The sequence below is a fragment of the Gymnoscopelus microlampas genome (assembly GCF_963454915.1).
Source record: "Gymnoscopelus microlampas genome assembly, chromosome: 17".
Lineage (NCBI taxonomy): Eukaryota > Metazoa > Chordata > Actinopteri > Myctophiformes > Myctophidae > Gymnoscopelus > Gymnoscopelus microlampas.
Genome location: NC_139954.1, coordinates 40,893,835 through 40,915,757, shown reverse-complemented (window position 1 = coordinate 40,915,757; position 21,923 = coordinate 40,893,835). Strand labels below are relative to the sequence as shown.

The 21,923-nt window shown below is 43.6% G+C and overlaps 1 protein-coding gene across 1 annotated transcript in view; it reads left to right on the top strand.

The window, feature by feature from the left end:
• cps1 (carbamoyl-phosphate synthase 1, mitochondrial) overlaps positions 1 to 21,923 on the top strand; it is a gene marked incomplete at its 5' end in the record, with an annotated part of 84,353 nt that overhangs the window by 5,376 nt on the left and 57,054 nt on the right. The window contains 20 exons of the mRNA XM_084084274.1: positions 1,440 to 1,549; positions 2,038 to 2,182; positions 2,494 to 2,583; positions 2,803 to 2,859; positions 3,284 to 3,376; positions 3,527 to 3,616; positions 4,018 to 4,146; positions 4,274 to 4,380; positions 5,133 to 5,274; positions 6,006 to 6,083; positions 6,886 to 6,993; positions 7,467 to 7,562; positions 7,885 to 8,074; positions 8,687 to 8,844; positions 9,371 to 9,499; positions 10,342 to 10,486; positions 10,899 to 11,109; positions 12,781 to 12,979; positions 15,006 to 15,182; positions 16,966 to 17,084. Coding sequence (XP_083940400.1) covers positions 1,440 to 1,549; positions 2,038 to 2,182; positions 2,494 to 2,583; positions 2,803 to 2,859; positions 3,284 to 3,376; positions 3,527 to 3,616; positions 4,018 to 4,146; positions 4,274 to 4,380; positions 5,133 to 5,274; positions 6,006 to 6,083; positions 6,886 to 6,993; positions 7,467 to 7,562; positions 7,885 to 8,074; positions 8,687 to 8,844; positions 9,371 to 9,499; positions 10,342 to 10,486; positions 10,899 to 11,109; positions 12,781 to 12,979; positions 15,006 to 15,182; positions 16,966 to 17,084 — 2,573 coding nt within the window. The remainder of the gene's footprint in view (positions 1 to 1,439; positions 1,550 to 2,037; positions 2,183 to 2,493; positions 2,584 to 2,802; positions 2,860 to 3,283; positions 3,377 to 3,526; positions 3,617 to 4,017; positions 4,147 to 4,273; positions 4,381 to 5,132; positions 5,275 to 6,005; positions 6,084 to 6,885; positions 6,994 to 7,466; positions 7,563 to 7,884; positions 8,075 to 8,686; positions 8,845 to 9,370; positions 9,500 to 10,341; positions 10,487 to 10,898; positions 11,110 to 12,780; positions 12,980 to 15,005; positions 15,183 to 16,965; positions 17,085 to 21,923) is intronic.

Here is a 21,923-nt window from a genome sequence, read left to right as displayed (position 1 = left end):
CTCTGGATAAGTGCCTCTGCTAAACGCCTACATAGTAATTGTAAATTCAAAAACATAAGGCATAGAAAGACGGGTATACAATTAAAATGATAATAAGTCCATCATAAAACACAGTGGTGAGAGAACATTCAGCTTCCATAGAACATGTTGAGGCCTTACAGCAGATAAAGAAACATTTTATTAAGTTGTGAGGAACCAGAGAAGAGAAAGCTAGCCTAAAGATGTGAGGCTTTAGCTGTTGTGTAAACATTTCAGTGGAGTTGGCCTCCCTAAGTTCCACAGGGAGTGTGTTACACACTTTGGTGCATAGATAATTGAGAATGCTGCCGCTCCTATTTTCAGTAGACCTGCATGTGGAAGATCTCAGAGCTTTAGATAGAATGTATGGCAATACGAAGTCGGTAATACTGTATAGGAAGGGCCTAGGCCGTTGAGTGCTTTATAGACAGTGAGCAGAACTTAACAACCTATTGTATGAGAGACGGGGAGTCAATGGGACGGGCCTGGTGTGATGTGTTCTCTTTCTTTGGTTTTGGTTTATAATCACCTCTGCTTTGTAAGAGTTGTAGTCTGTCTGTGGCCTGCTGTGGGAGAACTGTGAGCAGGGCATTGCAGCAGTCTAAACGACTGGTAATGAATGCATTAATGAGTTTTTCTGTGTCTGGGTTTGACAGGAAGTCGTACAATTGCTGTTTCTAAGATGAAGAAAAAAAACGGGAAAACATCTGTATCATTTTAGATTTTAGCTATAATAATAATTAAAAAAAATGTATATATAGCAACATACGTTCTTCAGAAAACCTTTAGGATTTAGAACAGTGGTTTAGAACAGTGGTTCTCAAAAATAGCAGATATACAAGCTCACAGCGCTGCAAGCTTGTACATTAGTCAACTCAGTGCACAACCCCTTTGATGTTCAAAGGGATCAATTAAGAGCTCCGGCCGAGAGACAGAGGTGTCCCTGCAAGGGATGAACGTCAACATAAACAGTGGAACAAGAGGGATGTGTCTTTCTGCAGGAAAACACCCCAGCATAATTATATACTGGCTGATAAAGGGAAAAATTATAAAATTGTTTCATGTCAATTCATTGCTCTATAAGAAAGAAAGAAAGAAAGAGAGAGAAAGAAAGAAAAAAAAAATGTATAGCTTATATATATACTTTATATAAACCCTGCATCTCGTTTATTTGATTAACCTACACAAGCAAGATTTTGTGGGTTATTGGGTCTAAATGTCGGTTTCAATATAAATTATTTTTTGTGAATTGCCCAGCCCTAACCTGAGGCTCTTTTAATGAAGGTATTTGTCCGTCCTGACTGGGAGGGTATTTGTCTGTCCTGACTGGGAGGGTATTTGTCTGTCCTGACTGGGAGGGTATTTGTCTGTCCTGACTGGGAGGGTACGTTCTGATGCGTCTTGTCTTTCTCCACTCCCAGGCCCAGACGGCCCACCTTGTCCTGGAGGATGGAACCCGGATGAAGGGCTTCTCCTTTGGGCATGAAGGCTCCACAGCTGGGGAGCTTGTCTTCAACACTGGCCTGGTGGGGTAAGAAGGACAGGTGCCTGCCTACGTGTAACTTATTTCAAAGGTTCTGGATTTGCTTCCATTTACACTACGGCTCGGTTTCAGGTGAGGTTCAGCAGGTGGTACTAACCTGAGAACCCAGAACTTTTTTCTATAATAGCAAAAATAGTAGATCTACAAGCATTGTGAGCGTGTAGATCGGCTATTAAATAAATATATTGTTGCTGTCAGGCAGAAACGTCCTATCTCCATATTGTAATTTTTGGTGTTATTTTGTCAAATTAACGCCCTACTTGATCAAAATTCAACGTCACACAAAAGCACCAAAAGTAGCAGATCCGCAAGCTCGAAACACGACGCGAAGAGATGCGTTTTGAGCTTGTAGATCTGTTACTTTTGCTATTTTTGAATTTGAATCCTGAAAAGTAATAGTTTTAGACATATGAGGTTTCCACCCGACAGAGACGATATCTATATTATTAAAGTATGATGGTTCCGTTATGTTCCAGGTATCCCGAGGCTGTAACTGACCCCAGCTACAGAGGTCAGATCCTGACCCTGACCTACCCCATTGTGGGGAACTACGGCGTGCCCAACACCCAGGAGGTGGATGAGCTGGGCCTGAGGAAGCATGTGGAGTCAGACCGCATCCAGGTGAGGCAGGCTAGGCTACCTGGCAGGCAAAGCATCTGAGGCCCTGTGTCCACCAAGATGTTTTTTCCTGAGCGCAGCGCATGTTTTTAATTGTTTATAACGAGAGTGCCGTGTTTTTGGAAACTCCAGCAGCTTGGTGTTGCATTTACCTTGTGCTTTTCCCTGCCTGCCGAGAGCTAAAATATTTTCAACTCGGGCGCCTGAAAGCGCCTTGGCGTTTTCAGCCGAGGACAAAAAGCCCAGTGGAGGCTTGCCGTTCTTATGTGGATCCTGAGATCCAAATGATTAGATTTTTGTTTTGTTTTTTGTAGGTGTCTGGTCTCTTGGTACAAGACTACAGCCTTGAGTACAGCCACTGGAACTCAGTCAAGTCCCTGGGTCAATGGCTCCAAGAGGAGAAGGTAGGGATCCAACATACTATACTAATTATGATGCAGGGCGATTAACAAAAATATATTGAAACCGATATTTAGAACCAATAACCCACTTAATCTCGGTTAATCAATCAGTTTTATTTAAAAAAAAGTATATTGTTTACATTTCTTAGTATCAATTCGAATACATATTTTTATTATCGATTTGAGTTAATTTTCATTTTGTAATCTTCCTTTCATTTCAAGGTTCCTGCACTTTTCGGGGTCGACACTAGAATGCTGACCAAGCTGATCAGAGACAGGGTAAATACATTAGCGTCAGTACTATTAGTATGCATTAAAATAGCTTTGTAATTAGCGACATCTGTTCAAATAATAATCAAATATAAATATTAATATTAAAGTAGATCGCAGATATCGTCTGCATAGGGTGGAAACCTCATATGTCCAAAATTGTTACTTTCCAGCATTCTAATTAAAAAATGGCAAAAGTAGCAGACCGACAAGCTCGTTTCAAGCGTGATCTGCTACTTTTGATGCTTTTGTGTGACGCTGTAGTAGTTAGGCCGTAAGTAAGTAAGTAGGCCGTTAATTTTACGAAAAAGATGGTATGGAGATGAGAGGCTTCTGCCCGACAACAACGATATATTGACTGAGGTGACCAAAATACTGATCATTTGTTGCATCTGCTGACACTTGAACGGCTGCTTTCTGTTCCTCCCACCAGGGTACAATGTTGGGGAAGATTGAGTTTGACGGGCAGCCTGTGGAGATGTGTGACCCCAACCTCAAAAACCTAGTGGATGAGGTCTCTACCAAGGTAAGAGCTGCTCACCATTAATAACATAGAATAGGGGTGAAACAGTTATATAAAGATATCTTAGATTTGTTCCCCCTCTCTTCTCCCTCCTGTTATTTTCTCTTTCTGAAAACAACCAAAACGATGGAGCTTTTGTTTGTTCCCCCCCAGGAAACCAAAGTGTTTGGAAAAGGCAACCCTATCAAAGTGGTGGCTGTGGACTGTGGCATCAAACACAACATCATCCGGCTGCTGGTGAAGGTAAGGGAAGAGAAGGCAAAATGTTTACAATGCTAGCACATCCAAAGACATCTAGTGCTGGACAGAAGAACACGTTAAAATACAAAATGAAATATAGCACACTGGATTAATGCTCCCTAGTTACAGTAAGGTTGAGAATCACTATAATAATCCCAATTTCAATTCCTACCTAATTCTAACCTATTCCTAAAAATTGGTGTGGATTTGAATACTTACTGAATACTGTGTGTGTGTGTGTGTGTGTGTGTGTGTGTGTGTGTGTGTGTGTGTGTGTGTGTGTGTGTGTGTGTGTGTGTGTGTGTGTGTGTGTGTGTGTGTGTGTGTGTGTGTGTGTGTGTGTGTGTGTGTGTGTGTGTGTGTGTGTGTGTGTTCTGGTGTGTGTGTGTGTGTGTACTGTGTAGCGGGGTGCTGAGGTTCACCTGGTGCCGTGGGATCAGGACCTGCTCAGTCTGGACTACGATGGACTCTTCATCTCCAATGGACCAGGAAACCCTGCTCTGGCTCAAACTCTGGTCGACAACGTCCGCAAGGTACTGGAACACACTCAAACAATACAAGGTACTGGAACACACCCCGGTTGTTGTGAGCTTGTAGATCAGCTTTGCACTACCCTACCCAACTTTGTGTGTGTGTGTGTGTGTGTGTTGTGGTGTGTAGGTGCTGGAGAGTGAGCGTCCCCAGCCTGTGTTTGGCATCTGTATGGGAAACCAGATCACTGCTCTGGCTGCAGGAGCCAAGTCCTACAAACTGCCCATGGGCAACAGGTACGCTGTACATACTGTACCAATGAACTATACTGTATATGAAGTCTCTTCTGTTTTTATTTTCTCCTTACTTTCACGTTCAGTTTTATCTCACTACATAAAATAAATAAATAAATTATAAATTAAATTTCTATCTCTGTCCTATGATTTACGCCTACAGCAGTGTTGCTGTGACACCTGAATTTATGCACAGGGATCAATACAAATTGATTCTGTCCGTCTTTCCATTCTGTGTGTCTATTCATTTATATCCCCATTCGATACTATCATGATACCTGGGTGCCAATTCAATAAATATTGCGATTCTATGATTATTGCAATTCGATATCACATGTATTTATTTATGTATTTATTTATTTCTCCAAGTTTAGCTTTTTATTTTTTTTTACAATAGAACATTTTACAAAATTCCAAACAATTTAAACCATGGGAAACGTGGGAAAACCTGAATCATGCACTTCTAGAGACTGTATCTCATGAGTCATATTTCAGTCATATTTCCCAAAACAATGCAGCGAGATTATGTCAGTCAGCCTTTATAAGATCAGCAACATACAGTGACAGTGGTACAAGATGCCACATTTAAATTACACACGCCATCTGCTGGATGAAAGTGGTAACTTATTTCACGTCATCAGAGAATATGCACACACAACAAAAATGATTTAAAGAATCTTGTAATTAAAAATCACGATACTTAGTGAATCGATTTATATCACATATTAAAGTGTGTGTGAATCTCTCCTCTCCAGAGGTCAGAACCAGCCGGTGCTGAACGTGATGACGGGCCAGGCTTTCATCACGGCACAGAACCACGGCTACGGCATCGACAGCACGTCTCTGCCGCCGGGCTGGAGCCCGCTGTTCGTCAACGCCAACGACGGCACCAATGAGGTTGGTTGATTTAATGCACTGGTTCTCAAAGTGGGGTCCGGGGACCTCCCTTGGGGTCTTTCAGGGGGTTCCATGGGGTCCCCAGCTAAATTAGTTGATATGGCGTCACAATCAGTTTTACCACTTTAACCCCATATTCATCTGGTGTTTTCAAAACATCTTGAAAAAAAAATATATTTTTGAAACATTTTAACAACATAAATCTTGTATGGGGGTCCCTGCCACAAAATAGTTTCAGATGGGAGTCCGTGGCCAAACACACACAAAATTGAGAACCACTGATTTAATGAGCCCTCTGTGTGTTGTGCACATAAGCATACGTTTCCATCACCTTGCCAACTACAGAAAGATTGTTTGTGTGGAATTAGAATAATCTTGAAGCGCTTTTTTTTAACAGATTTTTTTGAAGTCTGATTAACCACTGAAGCTCTATTTTATACTTCGTTGTACAACAGTGTTGTGTAAAAATAGCTGATCTACAAGGTCACAGCCTGCTATTTTTGTAGTTTTTTGCAGATCTTTTTACCCTCCCCCAATTTGATTTGTATTAAAACAATGTTTTGTTTGTAATCGATTAAATCAATTACTTTGTTTAACTGTTGCAACCCTAATAATAGTACGGTAATCATTGTGATAAAGACACAAATTAACGTTTTCTTATAGCATTGTGTTTTTCTTTTCTTTACATTCAGAAGTGTTCCTTCTTATTGATTTCCTTTGTGTTGTTGCAGGGCATAATGCACAGCAGTAAGCCGATATTCACTGCTCAGTTCCACCCTGAGGCTAAAGGAGGTCCCACAGACACAGAGGTGAAGTAGGGAACTTCTTCAGACCACTCGCACACACGCACACACACACACGCACACACACACGCGCACGCGCACGCGCACGCGCACGCGCACGCGCACACACACACACACACACACACACACACACACACACACACACACACACACACACACACACACACACACACACACACACACATCCAACTATCTGTCAATATGAAGCCCTTCTAAGCTACGTATTGATCTTAAGCCGGGCTTGATAACATCGTTGGTGTCGGCAGAAACCTCTTATCTCCATATTTAACTTTTTGTGTTTTTTCGTAAATTAACTTGATCACACAAGAGCATCAAAAGTAGCAGATCTGCAAGCTCGAAACGTGGCGCGAAGCGACGCGTTTTGAGCTTGTCGATCTGTTACTTTTGATATTTTTGAATTTGAATCCTGAAAAGTAACAGTTTTGGACATATGAGATTTCCACCCGACAGAGACGATATGCTTTGTTTCGCACTGTGTCACGCTCTGGAAACAGCAGAACTAAAGCTCACAACACAAATTTCTGTCTTTTCCCAATGCACAAGAGAACGGTCTTACAGAAAATAACCTCTGATCACAGATAGCTTTCTTAAAAGCTCCCTAGGCAGTGTGAACGTTGTTGTTTTGTTGTTTTTTCATTGGATTCAATAAAAACAGCTGGTAACCCGTTGCTATACATCCCATGTCTATAATGCATTATAATCCTACTCGGTGCAATGTGCACTCGGTGCAAAATATCGAAAATGCTTGGAAACCTTTGAATAGAACTTTATTTTTCGTTTCCCGCAGTTTCTCTTTGATGCCTTCCTGTCTCTGATCCGGAAGGCCAAGGAGGGCAAGGATGCCAACATAGTGTCAGTCATGCCCAAGAAGCCTGACATTCCTCCCAGAGCTCAGGTGAGTCACATCGGTCCGTTCACCCACTCATACTGTAGGACCACACTCCAATGGACACTAAATCACTGAAAGTGCTCTTGTGGCTGTATGTGTAGGGCTGCAATAGTTAGTAGACCTTATCAATTCACTCGATTATAAAGAATAATAGATTTTAATCAAAATAATCAATTTGGGGGAATAGTTTTTTTCCTCAAAAGATTGAAAAAATAGCAAAAATAGCTGGTCTACATGCTCACAATGTGTCGCATTGCGACGCATTGTGAGCATGTAGATCAGCTATTTTCATACAAATCAATTTTGTCAATATATTAAAAACGAAACAAATTATCCCAAGAATGTGCTTCTCAATTAATCGAGAAAGTAATCACTAAGAAAATAACCGATAGTTGCATTTGCAGTTGCAGCCCTATGTAGGTGTATCAGCGAGGTTTGTTATATGCATGTGTGTGTGCGTGTGTGTGCCTGGGTTGTAGGTGTCTAAAGTGCTAGTGCTGGGATCTGGAGGTCTGTCCATCGGCCAGGCTGGAGAGTTTGACTACTCTGGATCTCAGGCTGTCAAAGCCATGAAGGTGAGCGGGAAATTAAGGTCTCTCTGCAATGTCTTTGTTCAGTGTTTATTTTAGAGCCCGACCGATGCCAGTTGGGCTTGTTTTAGGCCGGTCTTTCTTAACCACAGTGTTAAAGATGTAATTTAAATAGCATGTTATTTAAACAGATGCTAGGTTAAATGTGTTCTACTGCTATGCCACCAAAATGTGGAACAGTCATATTTACGTGTGAATCCTTACTCTCCTTCAAAACCGCTCTGAAAGAGCACTTACACAGGTGGCTGCAATTCGGAACTGGTCCCTGTAAAAAGTCAAATCCTACCTAAATTGTAAACCTTTGCAGGAGGAGAACGTGCAGACGGTGCTGATGAACCCCAACATCGCCTCGGTGCAGACCAACGAGGTGGGCACCAAGCAGGCCGACTCCGTCTACTTCCTGCCCGTCACGCCGCAGTTCGTCACCGAGGTCATCAAGACGGAGCGTCCGGACGGCATCCTGCTCTCCATGGGGGGGCAGACCGCACTCAACTGTGGTGAGGAGGAGGACGGGGGTTTCACCTGTTTGTGTGTCGAGAGAATGTGGGGTTTGTGGCCATGAGTACGTTTTTTACCAACATGTTCTCACTCCCAACTTGTCACATACTGTAGGGCAGTGGTTCTCAACCTTTTCAGGCTGTGACCCCCCCAAAATAATCATATTTGAACTGGGGACCCCCCCCCCCCACCCTAGTTTGTTGATTACTTTTGATGCAGTAATGGTCTCTTTTCTTTTTTGAGGTATTAAAAAGGCATTCAATTGTCCTTAAATTGTCACTTTATTCTGGGGACCCCCCCAAAATCATGTGGGGTCCCGACCCACAGGTTGAGAACCACTGAGTTCAGAGAGGTAGCGGGGAGCCTGTTTGTTGAAGGCCTTGTAGATGGTAATCAGAATTTTGAAATCTATTCTGTGTGTGACTGGGAGCCAGCAGCTTTTGGCTGCACTTTGACATTTCAGCAGCAGGAGGGGTACAAAATGGACAGTTGCAGCCCTATCCTCCAGTACCGTATGTGGGTGTCTTGTTCCTCACCTGCCTGTGTGTGTGTGTGTGTGTGTGTGTGTGTGTGTGTGTGTGTGTGTGTGTGTGTACTTGTTCTGTGTCCAGGGGTTGAGCTGTTTCAGAGCGGCGTCCTGCAGAAGTACGGGGTCAAGGTGCTGGGGACCCCCGTGGAATCCATCATGGCCACCGAGGACAGACAGCTGTTTGCTGACAAACTAAACGAGATTAATGAGAAGATCGCTCCCAGCTTTGCTGTCAAATCGGTATGGTCTAAAATCTGATATACTGGCCTCTTTTTTAAACTTTATTTTGGGGCTCTGCGATATGATTTCAAATCAATGTCACGATTATTTAAAAGTTTTGTCTCGATTCTCACAAGGTCTGTTGCACATAACACTCATTATAAATGTTTATAATTATGCTTAACGACTTATAACAAGGTTTATGAAGTATTATAAGTGCTGGTCATAATGCATTAGAAGCTCAGTGGAAGAGCTTTTTTGTGTCGATTCGTTGATTATATAAGGAGGAGGGAAAAACAACTTCTCGATGAACTGATTAACCTACATGATCAAGATTAAGTCGGTTGGAGAGGTTCTAAAAGAATTTTTTTCCGATATATTTTCGGTTAATTACCCAGCCCTACTTTATTTATTTACTCATCATGTTGCTGCTTTATCTCTTAGGTATGAATTGTCTCTTTCTAAAGGAGACCTGTAGTCACTTGAGACTCTTTGCCCACAACAAAACAGAAGATGAATGGCTGTAATTTGTTTTTTTCCCCTCCAGGTGTCAGATGCCCTGAAGGCAGCGGAGACCATCGGCTACCCTGTGATGCTGCGCTCAGCCTACGCCCTGGGAGGCCTGGGCTCTGGCATGTGTGACGACAAGGACAAACTAGAGGACACCGCTCGCAAGGTGGGGAAAATGTACATACCTTTAGCAATTATCACATAATCGCTAGGGTTGAGTACTGAATTCGATACTTGTAGTGGTACCGAACGAATTATGTCGGTACTACTACTAGAAAACAAACTCGCATGGCCAGCCGAAAGCCTCCTAAAGTGTGGCTACACTTAGAAGAAAGGTCCTTGCGTCTCTGATGCATATTTGTAAGAAAGGACGCGTTAAACCAACCATCCCTGCATCCGCGGGGCGCATACTTTACCCTGTTACATTATTAACTAATTCAGCACTTATAATTAGAGGTGTGGAAAATAATCGATTGTAAAAATGCATTGCAATGCGGCCGTACACGATTCTGCATCGATGCCGTGACGTGACATAATCGATTCTAGCCTATAGACGTTTATCATTTTTTTTCCTCTGAAGGCTGCCTTGTGTTTAAGCTGTCCGATGGGCGGGCCTGCGAAATGCTTACAAGATTGTTAAGTAGGCCTTGATCCAGAAAAAGGTTGAGAACCACTACTGTGTTAGAAAGATTTTGTATTGAAGCTCCATAATTATAGCTCACCCATTGGACGAAAAAAAGATTTAGAATTCTGTGTTGAATCATCTATAAAATACAGAGAGGGATTGGTTTTGTCTTGCTAGTGGTTGCCCCACTTTCTGAAGCTGTCAAACTGATCTAAGTCCACATCAAATAAGTACAACCCAGATCTACAGTAATGGAGCTTCTGGTCAAATAGATACTGTTCCTTTTTGTTATGCCAGGCAATGAAGGCATGGAGAGATACAATAGATGGTCGTTTCATTAAGGGAATCCGTGTGTGTGCGTGTGTGTGTGTGTGTTCATGTAGGCGCTGGCCATGAGCAGTCAGATCCTGGTGGAGAAGTCTCTATTGGGATGGAAGGAGGTGGAGTATGAGGTGGTCCGGGACATCGCTGACAACTGTGTCACTGTCTGTAACATGGAGAACTTTGATCCTCTGGGCATACACACTGGTACCCACACACACGCACGCGCACCCCCCCCCCCCCCCCACACACACACACACACACACATACATTCTGTTCTGTTCATTTAAATTTAATGGATTCACTCAGATTTCGTTCTCTTCTCCCTTCTCCTCCCTCCTCTTCCGTACGAAAAGCACATCTCATAAAACCCCAGATCAGCCTCCACATAATTACATTGCTTTTTTGTAAATGAATGCCCTACTTGATCATACTACGGCGCAAAGTGCAGCGTTTTGAGCTTGTCGATCTGCTTGCCGATCTGCTATTTCTTTAATTGAATCCTGGAAAGTAACAGTTTTGGACATATCAGGTTTCCACACCGAGAGAGACGTTATTCTACTAAATCCATGTTTTTTTTACCCTCTGACCCCTCCTCCTCCTCCTTCTTGGCCTCCAGGCGACTCCATCGTGGTGGCGCCCAGCCAGACGCTGTCCAACGAGGAGTACCACATGCTGCGCGAGACGGCCATCAAGGTGGTGCGCCACCTGGGCATCGTGGGCGAGTGCAACATCCAGTACGCCCTGCACCCGGCCTCTCTGGAGTACTGCATCATCGAGGTCAACGCACGCCTCTCCCGGAGCTCCGCCTTGGCCTCCAAAGCCACCGGGTAACAGACGCAACGTACCATATACACCTGGGCTTTAGTTTAGTTTATTTGAACTCATTCGCTACCAGAGTTTTTTTTATGGCAGTGTGCAGCCAGTACCAGTGATTTTGAGCATTTTTCTAACCTTTCAAGAGCCACAGAATCTTTCGCTCCAGGACGATCGACACAGAGAGTTGCAAAAGACGGAGGAGTGTCTTTGCTTCCATCGGGGAAAAAAAGCGCGTTACCGCGACCCTCCGTTCTTTAGTTATTGGCTGTTGAATAGATCGCAACACATGCGCAACTTCAACACACACACACACACACACACACACACACACAAGCCAATACTGCACACATGCGCACACACGAACACACGCACACACACACACACACACACACTTGCCGTCCGTATGAGCACGGCGTATGAGCACGGGATGAGCACGGCAAAGAAGCAACACATACAAACACACGCACACACACACACACACACACACACACACACACACACACACACACACACACACACACGGACTTGGAGATTGCCTATGCCATCTCTCCTCTCATTGGCCACACATGCCACTGGTTATCAAAGAGGGGTCCAGGGACCCCCAGCGTATGTTATGTCCGTCCGTCCGTATGAGCACGGGATGAGCACGGGATTTTAAACAGCTATAACTCCAGTTTGCAGCATGCCACCAAGTCCAAATTTGGTGTGTGGACTTAGACCACCAATAGGGACGAGCCCCCTCTGTCTTCCCATTGGCTGGCCTTTAAACAGCCATAACTCAAGTTCGCAGCATGCTACGGAGTACAAATTTTGTACATGGACTAAAACCACCAATAGGGACGAACTGTAATTACTTAAGCCCCGCCCCCTCTGTCTGCCCATTGGCTGGGCTTTATAATGCCATTATTCCAGTTCGCAGCATGCTACCAAGTACAAATTTGGTAAGTGGACTCAGACCACCAATATGGACGAACTGAAATGAGTTACGCCCCGCCCCAAAGGCACCGCTTCCTTCACACAGGGTGTGATTTTTTTCGTTTTTCTCCACACGGGCGGGGCTGGAGCAGCTCTGGGAGTACCCATTGTGATCCTGAGAAGGATAGGCCAAATGGATCACCGGAAACAAAAACATGGCTCCCATCCGCTTCCTGTCTATTTCCTTCTTTAAAACGCCTATATCTCCGAATCTGTTTCCGGTGGGGAAAACCGGTCATGCGCGATCCCCCCCGTTGTAACTCGCGAGTGAAATGTTATCGTTCCAAGCTGTAGCCAGGGTCATCGCGCCACATGAATGGATGCTTTTTTTTACGTGGATTTGCTCGTCGTGGAGTCTAGAGCTTTAAACAGCAAAGCGCAGTCAATGGGGAGAATGCTGGCACTCAACGTAAGTTGTTATGAAAAAATGCTGGCACCCAATGTGTTAATACTTTTCATTGATTAGAAATGTAAAAACCCACTTTTAATTAAAAGACATTCTAAAATAGCTAAAATAGCAGATCTACAAGTTGTGAGCTTTTGAATCTGCAATTTTTGCTACTTTTGAGTGACACTGCAGTGTGACAAAGTTAAATTAAATATGGAGAAGGTTTCTGCCTGACATCGACAAATTATGGATTTACATATGATGGACTGTTAAATTAAGTAAACAGAGATGTAAAGTAAACATCGTCATCCTCCTACAGATATCCACTGGCGTTCGTGGCGGCCAAGGTGGCGCTGGGCATCCCACTGCCGGAGATCAGGAACGCGGTGTCAGAGAAGACCACGGCCTGCTTCGAGCCCAGCCTGGACTACATCGTCACCAAGATCCCCCGCTGGGACCTGGACCGCTTCCAGGGCATGTCCCTGGAGATAGGAAGCTCCATGAAGAGTGTTGGAGAGGTGTGTGTGTGTGTGTGTGTGTGTGTGTGTGTGTGTGTGTGTGTGTGTGTGTGTGTGTGTGTGTGTGTGTGTGTGTGTGTGTGTGTGTGTGTGTGTGTGTGTGTGTGTGTGTGTGTGTGTGTGTGTTATGTTTGTTTTTTTAATTGACAACTATCTTACTTTGTTCCCAGTTGGAGCAAGTAAGGGGAAATGGTTGAATTACTGAAATGTTAATTCAAAGCATTTTATCAAAAACTTTATTATTGTTTTGTGTGTTGGATGATTGTTTTTGTCTTTTCTATTCAGTAGTTCACTTTGTATGACATTAGCGAGGTTTGCCATTTTTGAGTGGTGTAGCCGCTCCTATAAGTGGGTTTGGGACCCATCCGTGGCAAATGTTTTTCTTTCCGTCGTGAACATTTGTCTTTCGCTGTACTGTGATTGGCTGATTGGTATTCAGACCCTTTGCTCAGTACTGTGATTGGCTAGCGAGACGCAAAAATTACTTTTTTTTTTTAAGTGAGCTTCCATCTCTGTGATGACCACTGTTGTTTTTGAGCACCGAGCGGTGCAAATATACAAGTGTCACAGCAAAGGCTCTGAATACCTATCTTTGCAGGATAAGTATTCAGGATAAGGATTGCTGTGATTGGCTAGCGAGACACATGATGAAATTGACTTAAAACCTCGCTCATAAATAGCACCGCTCACTTCACACTGGGTGTGATTTTTTTTAAATCTGGTATGGGAATGCTGTTATTGACAAAGCAGAGGAAGCCTGTACCTCCATATAAAGTATATAGTTTGGACTATGCAGACGTGATGCAGCATTGATGCAGCACTTTATTTTGGAAGTGGAGCTTGTGTGTGTGTGTGTGTGTGTGTGTGTGTGTGTGTGTGTGTGTGTGTGTGTGTGTGTGTGTGTGTGTGTGTGTGTGTGTGTGTGTGTGTGTGTGTGTGTGTGTGTGTGTGTGTGTGTGTGTGTGTGTGTGCGTGCGCGTGCACGTGTTTGTGTGCACTTGCGCGCACGTGTACTTGTACTACTCTACTTGTTAGGGACAAATGTCCCCAGAAGTATAGTACGTTTTGAGAAACAACCATTGTGAGGACCATTCTCCCGGTCCTCACATAAAGAGATAAATGGTTGTTTTATTGTTTAACCCATTTAGACCTGAGGATGATTCTAAATAAAAAAGGGGTTCCCGTCCTGAAAGGTATAGTTACAAAAAGGGGTTCCTGCCCAAAATGGGTTAAAACGTAGTTGTTTTTTTCCTCACAATTAGGAAAAAAAATCAGGTTAGGCATTTTTTAGCTTTTTATGCCTTTATTGATAGTACAGTATGTAGACAGGAAACGGGGAGAGAGAGATGGGGAGTGACACGCAGCAAAGGTCATCGGGATTGGGACTCGAACCCGCAATCCGCTGTCAGGCTACACTGGAGCCTAGGTGCCCGGACTGCTATAGGCCAGCGGTCCGGGCCAAGGGTTGGGATTTATGCCTGATTTATACTAAGATGCATGCCTGTTTCATGCACCAAACATAGCAGATTAGCTATTCGTGGTGTGCGACATCATAAGGTTAGGGTTAAAATGGAATGAAAGATGGAATTTTCCATCCTAAAATATTATTAAAATATATTCCTCACAAGTATAGTATAGTAATACAAACGTGTGTGTGTGTTCACTTACACCCTATATACTTCGTTTACGGGGGTCCCCAGGGGTCTATCCTTGGCCACCTACCTTTTTTCCCTCTACTCCAAATAGGGAAGCAAGAGTTTATGGGGTTAGTCAAACTTGAGCGGAGCTTAACAAGTTGAACCCCATCATCCCTATTCTGGGGGGAACATTTGCGAAAAATAGCCGATCTACAAGCTCACAACCCGTCGACACATTGTGAGCTTGTAGATCTGCTATTTTTGGCAAAGAGATTTGGTGTAGATCGGGAAAATAGTGCAGTGCAACTCAGTTTTTTGTATAGTCAAATATAGAGAGTCTCTAAGTGATTCATAATGTCTATCTTCTTGTCCTTCTTGTGTGTGTCTAGGTGATGGCAGTGGGTCGTACCTTTGAGGAGAGCATGCAGAAGGCCCTGAGGATGTGTCACCCGTCCGTGGACGGCTTCATGCCCCGGCTGCCCATGAGCAAGGCCTGGGCCCACAACCAAGACCTGCAGCAGGAGCTGGCCGTGCCGTCCAGCACGCGCATCTTCTCCATCGCCAAGGTACGCCCAGCTCGTCACCTCAACGCCCTGGTGATGTCGAGGACCAATATGTATTTGTGCCATGGACCCCCCCATCTGAAAAGATGCTATATTAACACATTAAGACCTGGAACGTATCTGTGTCACTTTTGGATTTGAGCTAAAAAGCATTATTTTACACTTTGGCTATTCAAAAATAGCAGATCTGCAAGCTCGTAGCGCGGCACCAAGAGCTTGTAGATCTGCTATTTTTGAAAAATCGTGAACATTATGTGCAAATCTTTGAATATATATTCTTTTACAGCGAACATTTTTTAACTCAAATCTTTTCTTCTGGGTCCCTGGAACAAAGCATTTTAAGATGGGGGTCCGTGGCCAAATTCCTATCGTTTTGGGGGTCCTTGACATGAAAAAGTTTGAGAACCACTGATATAGAAACATAAGTTTTTCAGAATACTGTTGGGATTTAGAAGACATTTCTAGAATCGGCCTCAGGTCTTAGGTCTTGGGTTAACACATCTTGCTGGGGACTCCCTCAAGAACCCCTGGCGTTGCTCACCGAGCGACCCCATTTTTAAGCCTTCTTGCTTTTGATGATGTAGTTGGGCCTTTCCGCGCCATCAGAGTCGCATGCACAGTAGTGTCTACCTCCTTCCGCAAGCCCGTGCGTCAAGCCCATTGGTCCACAGCTGTGGTTAAGCTGCACTACCAGAGCACTTCACGCAGCGTTTCACTTTTCCCTCCAGGTTCTGGGGGCTTGGTCTGAAGCCTTTTGAGGACGAGTCTGAGGTCGCTGTGTGTACGACTTAAGTGAGCCTCTGGTCCTCAAATAGCAGACCTGAGTTTGCTATTTGAGGATCAGTGGTCTAGGTACTGTAGATTATTCAACAACAGTTCAAGTTACCGGGTTCACGCAGTTTGAAATAGTGAACTCAAGGCCATGTGAATGCAAGGTGCTCACAAAGTAAACTTTGTAGACTGCAGAAAAATAAAAGGCCTTGGGGCTTAATGAAGTTCAAGTTAGTTCAGATGTTGTGACATTTCCCCCTCTTTGCCCTGGGTTACTATTTAGTTTCACGTGGAGCAGCTCAACATCGTCGTCTGCCTTTTTTAATTCCAACCAAACTTGTGTGACGGAAGGAAGGTGAAATAAGGAGCCCATTAACATTATCTGTGCACAGAATGAAGTTCCGGCTCACAAGCACCGAGTATACGGCGAGAGAACGACGGGGTCGTTGCTTTACCCCCCCAACCCCCCCCGCCCCCCCGCGTCGCCGCCCTGAGGAGGCAATCACAGTAAGGTGAAGTCAGTGTCAGGCCTCCGTAGCGAGGCAAAGCTCGCCGTCCCAGCAAACCCCGCCGTGATAGATGTACCCCCTCCGAACGCGGGATGAGATGGTTGACGCCGGTGGCAGCATTAAGGACTAATGGTCCATGTCTTATTGCCAGGCCATCAAACTTCAGTGATGACCCCCCCCTCAAGGGTGTCGGCCCAGACAGACACCGCTACAGTCACCTCAGCTCAGCTATAAGCTCATCTTAGCTCAGATCACGTCCCTTCTGCTTCCATAATAGACTCTTAACCACTTGAACCCCAGCATCCCCAATTCCGGCGGGCAACATTCAAATAGCATTGCGTTGTGAGCTTGTAGATCTGCAATTTTTTCTAGGGTTCAAGTGGTTTAAATATGACTTCACAAGTTTTGGTCAACATTTTGTATTATTGGTTGTTTGATGGGTTCTGTGTGTGTGTGTGTGTGTGTGTGTGTGTGTGTGTGTGTGTGTGTGCACGAGCACGTGCCAGGCCCTCTACAGCGGTGTTAGTGTGGATGAGATTCACCAGCTGACAGCCATTGACAAATGGTTCCTCCACAAACTGCGTCGTGTCACACAGCTGGGTCAGCACCTGACCCAACACGACAGGTGATACAACACACACACACACACACACACACACACACACACACACACACACACACACACACACACACACACACACACACACGCACACACGGATAAGCTCACTGCACAGTACAATCCACATCCAAAAAAAAATGCAACCTTACAGAATGGTCTGCAATAGTGCAAAGCACTGCTCCGTTGCACCGTTTCATTACTGCATGCTGATGTTAGGAGCCCACAGGCTGTTTCTCATACTGCTCAATGGTCAGTAGAACTTACGCCAACCTGGGCTACCAAAGATCACAGGGGGGTGTGAGGCTTTGTCTGTTTGGAGGAAGTCCGAATTTTTTTCATGTTGCACAAAATCACAACTTACATTTTAGGGTCATTATCTTGTCAAAAATAGTCAAATTTTCCAAGATTTTTCAAAACGTTTCACAAATAGCTGATCTACAAGCTCACATGAGCTTGTAGATCAGCTATTTGTGCTATTCGTCTTATGAGAAGTATATAAGGCTTCAGTTACATTTACAGTTTTTGTTTGAGGTTCTGAAAATGTCTCACTTTATGAGAAAAATGCTTGTCATCTTCCTCCACTAGATGTCACTATAGTGTTTAGAAAGCTTGTCAAATTAGTTTTCAGGTGTGTGTGGGTGTGTGTGTGTGTGTGTGTGTGTGTGTGTGTGTGTGGGGGGGGGGCGTGTAGGTGGGTGCCTGCGCGCGCATGCAGGTTATATTATTACGTATACAAAACTAGTAAAAACTGCAATAAAACATAACTCTCCGCTGACCTCTCCTGGTTGCATTCATGTACACATTGTTTTGGGAGGAGAGAAGTCTTGAAGATGAAAGCGAGTAGGGGTGCAAGAGTTAATCGAACAAATACATTTAATCAATTGTGAGAAATAATCAACAATCAATTTTAATAAAAAGATATCAATACAAAATACAATTTAGCTTGCTGCAGTTTTAGCCCAAGTCCTGGGTTTCCTTGAAGCTTTATTATTGTTAATCTTCATCATCTATAACTTCCATAGATGAATTAACAGGAGCTTTAAACATAGCCTCTTTGTTTCAACAGTGGTAAAAAACAGAGAGCTTGAGAATGAGGATTTTTGCATTAATCTATAGGAGATGATGCCACACTGGTCCCAAAGCACACACAGCCTTTCACAGTGGTGTCCAATCTGTATGGTTGAGCCTTTTCAGGCCGCAAACCCCCCAAAAGATTCATGTGTGAACTGGGGACCCCCCACCCTGGCAAGCACTTAGATTTGTAGGAGTTGAGGCATTAAATTTAGTTAGACTTGGCTCCACAGATACATATTATACATATTATTATATCAAAATAGTTGATCTACATGCTCACAACTCCTGTCGTTGCGAGGCGTTGTGAGCTTGTAGATCTGCTATTTTCACCATTTTTTCCTCTTTCTTATATTATTAGACAATTTGGCCAATGTTTGACCTTAGTCCTATAGTTTGTTGATTACTTTTGATGCAGTAATGATATTTTCTCTTTTCTTTCTTTTTTAGATTATTGGACATATTAAAAAGCTCTTAAAAGTCCTTAAATTGCTCTTAAAGGTCCTTAAATTGTCACTTCACTGTCATCTGGGGACCCCCCCCCCCCCCCCCCCCCCCACCTTCAAGCAGTGGTACTGCTTGAAGGTCAAAATAACATTTCTCCCCAGAGCAAGCTCCAGTGGTAAAAAATTCAATACTTGGCTGCACAGGAGACATGGGTTCAAATCCAGGGTAGGACATGATGGTTACTAGAGTGCAACTTTACGTACTTGAGTAAATGTACTTAGTTACTTTCTACCACTGCAATTCCATATTCTTTCTTCACCTCTCTCTCTCTCTCTCTCTCTCTCTCTCTCTCTCTCTCTCTCTCTCTCTCTCTCTCTCTCTCTCTCTCTCTCTCTCTCTCTCTCTCTCTCTCTCTCTCTCTCTCTCTCTCTCTCTCTCTCTCTCTCTCTCTCTCTCTCTCTCTCTCTCTCTCTCTCTGTGTGTGTCACTTTCTCCTCTTCTCTCCGTCTCCTCTCTCTTTCTCTGTCTCTTTCTCCTCTTCTCTCCGTCTCCTCTCTCTTTCTCTGTCTCGTGTATCTATGCTTTTTTCCCCCAACTACATTCTCTCTGTCTCCTCTTTCTCTCGCTCTGTCTCTCTCAGTCAGCAAGTCTCTTTCCCCTCAACTCACCTTACCTCAGAACATTTCATCTATCTCTCTCTAAACCGAATCGGGCCCACGTTCGTCTCTCTAAATGGGTCTCTCCACGCCTCTTCTTTCTCTGTCTTACACCTACGTTCTGAAGTCACGGTGGGAGTATGAGATGATGGGCTTAGATTAGCTCATATACTGTCTGAATTGGAGTTCCTGAAACAAATGGCCCTCCAGCTGGCTCTCTGTTTTCAGCTGCCTCCAACCACTCTTACCTAGACACACAGTAGCAGTAGTGAGTCCAGTAGGAACCACTATGGACCCATGGATTCATCCGTTATTAAGACCGGGAACGCATCTGTGTCATTTTAATATTTATTTGGCTATTCAAAAATAGCAGATATACAAGCAAGCCCCTTGGTTCTGAATGGATGTCACTCTGGCTCAGCTGCTCTCGACTGTATATTCAAAGATTTGCACACATTTTTCATGATTTGAAAAAAAGTAGCAGATCTACAACTATATCTACTTGTATATCTGCTATTTTTGAATAGCCAAAGAAATCTTAAAATGACACGGGTGCGTTCCCAGTCTTAATGGATTAATATGTTCCATTATACACATTGTGACCTTGTAGATCGTCTATTTTCTGCGAATGTTTCCCCCATAATAAAGGATGCTAGGGTTCAAGTGGTTAATGTAAAAAAAGAGAAAAGTAAAAAAAGGTCCTATCACACAAATATTTTGGTTCTGGGGCCAATCTGGGCATTACCGGCATTACCGGCCCTTATGGATTTATAACTCTGAGAGTGCACAAATGGAACCAAATGGACCCGCAGATTTTTACAGTGTATAGATTGGGGGTCCGGTATAGTTTAGGTCAGTGATTTTCAACTTCTTATTTTATTTCAAGGACCCCCAGTTTTATATGCATTAAGGTCATGGACCCTCATTTGATACAGTATTCTTTTGCTCTAGGACCCCATGCAGTTCCAGTTTACTAAGTCTAGACTAGAGGACAGCAGTGGTTCTCAAACCTTTTCATGTCAAGGACCCCCAAATGATATGTATTTGGCTGCGGACCCTTGTGCCAGGGACCTCCAGAAGCAAATATTTGAGTTTTTGAATAGCCAATGTATAAAGGGAATGTGGTACCCCCCCCCCCCCCCCGGACCCCACTTTGAGAACCAATGAACTACAGTACTCGAGTACATTTACTTAGTACTTTCCACCACTGATACTTTCCACCCTCCCGATCAAACGCCTGCAATTTGAAGCTCACACTGTAATTCTCGGGACTATGAAATCTTAGCCTCTCTATTCCTTCCGTCGTCTCGCGGAAGATTGTTATTTTTCTTCAGCCCCGGCCGACTGCGGTGGGAGAGTTAAAACACACTTGACATTTCCAATATCGTTACGGTACCGGGCCATAAATAATTCAAATGGAGGGAAGGAGAAGAGAAGAGGCAGACTGGCGTTTCAGAAGGAAGGAAGACTTTCCCGGTTCTCTGCTTCCATTTTTCACACACCTCTCTCTCTCCCTCTCCCTTTAAAATTAGTTTTAACTCATTAAGACCTGAGGCCGATTCTACAAAATGTCTTCTAAATTCTAACCCTAACCCTTTGAAAAATGTTGCTACATCAATGGGTCTCAAATTTGTTCATGTCAAGGACCCCCAAAATGATATGTATTTGGCCGCTGACCCCCATCTCAAAATATTTTGTCCCAGGAACCCCCCAGAAACTAAGATTTGAGTTACAAATGTTCGCTTAAAAATGTACTGTACATATTCAAAGATTTGAAAAAAAAGAACTATTATAAAGAACTATTTTATATTTCTGCTATTCGGATATAGCAGATCTACAAGCTCACAAGTCACATTAGATCTGGTATTTACTAAAAAAGTACTACTTTGGGACTGTAAGTATTACTTTCATGCCAGTACTTTTGTACTTTTACAGGCCCTTTACTTGTAACCTAGATTATTTCTACATGGTGGACGGTGTTATTGCTACTTTTAAGTAAAACAAAAAATCTAACACCCCTGCTGCACCTAGGCAGCACGGCTGTGGATGTGATATTGATTGATTCTGTCTGCCCACTCTCCCATGGATGACCAGCCATGACCTGACCACTACACTGACCCCCCCCTCATAGTTCACTGAACACACACACACACACACACACACACACACACACACACACACACACACACACACACACACACACACACACACACACACACACACACACACACACACACACACACACACACACACAGTTGAAGTAACAACCAACTTTTGCAACAAACTCTGAGATTCATTACGTCTCATTATTGTCCTATTTTCTCTAGGCTTTTTCCTCAGTTACACAATTTAGAGTATGTTTTCACTGTGTGTTTATTTACCGAAGTCAGACTGAATTTCACATGCTTTAGGGAGAAGAACTGAACAAAAGAGAAGACGTGATTTAAATTACACTGAAATATGAAAACGTAACAGTACACCTCTATATCCACGATTATTATAAACATAAAACAAAACGTTTAGGAATTTGTGTTTGGTAGATACATTTTCTGCAATGCTTCTTGGCAATAGCTTTTATACTGTTTAAAGCCTGTTTATTTCTCAGACATACATTAACTACTTCCAGCACAATTTTGACTATTTAGAAAATAGCTGATCTCTAAGCTCAGGA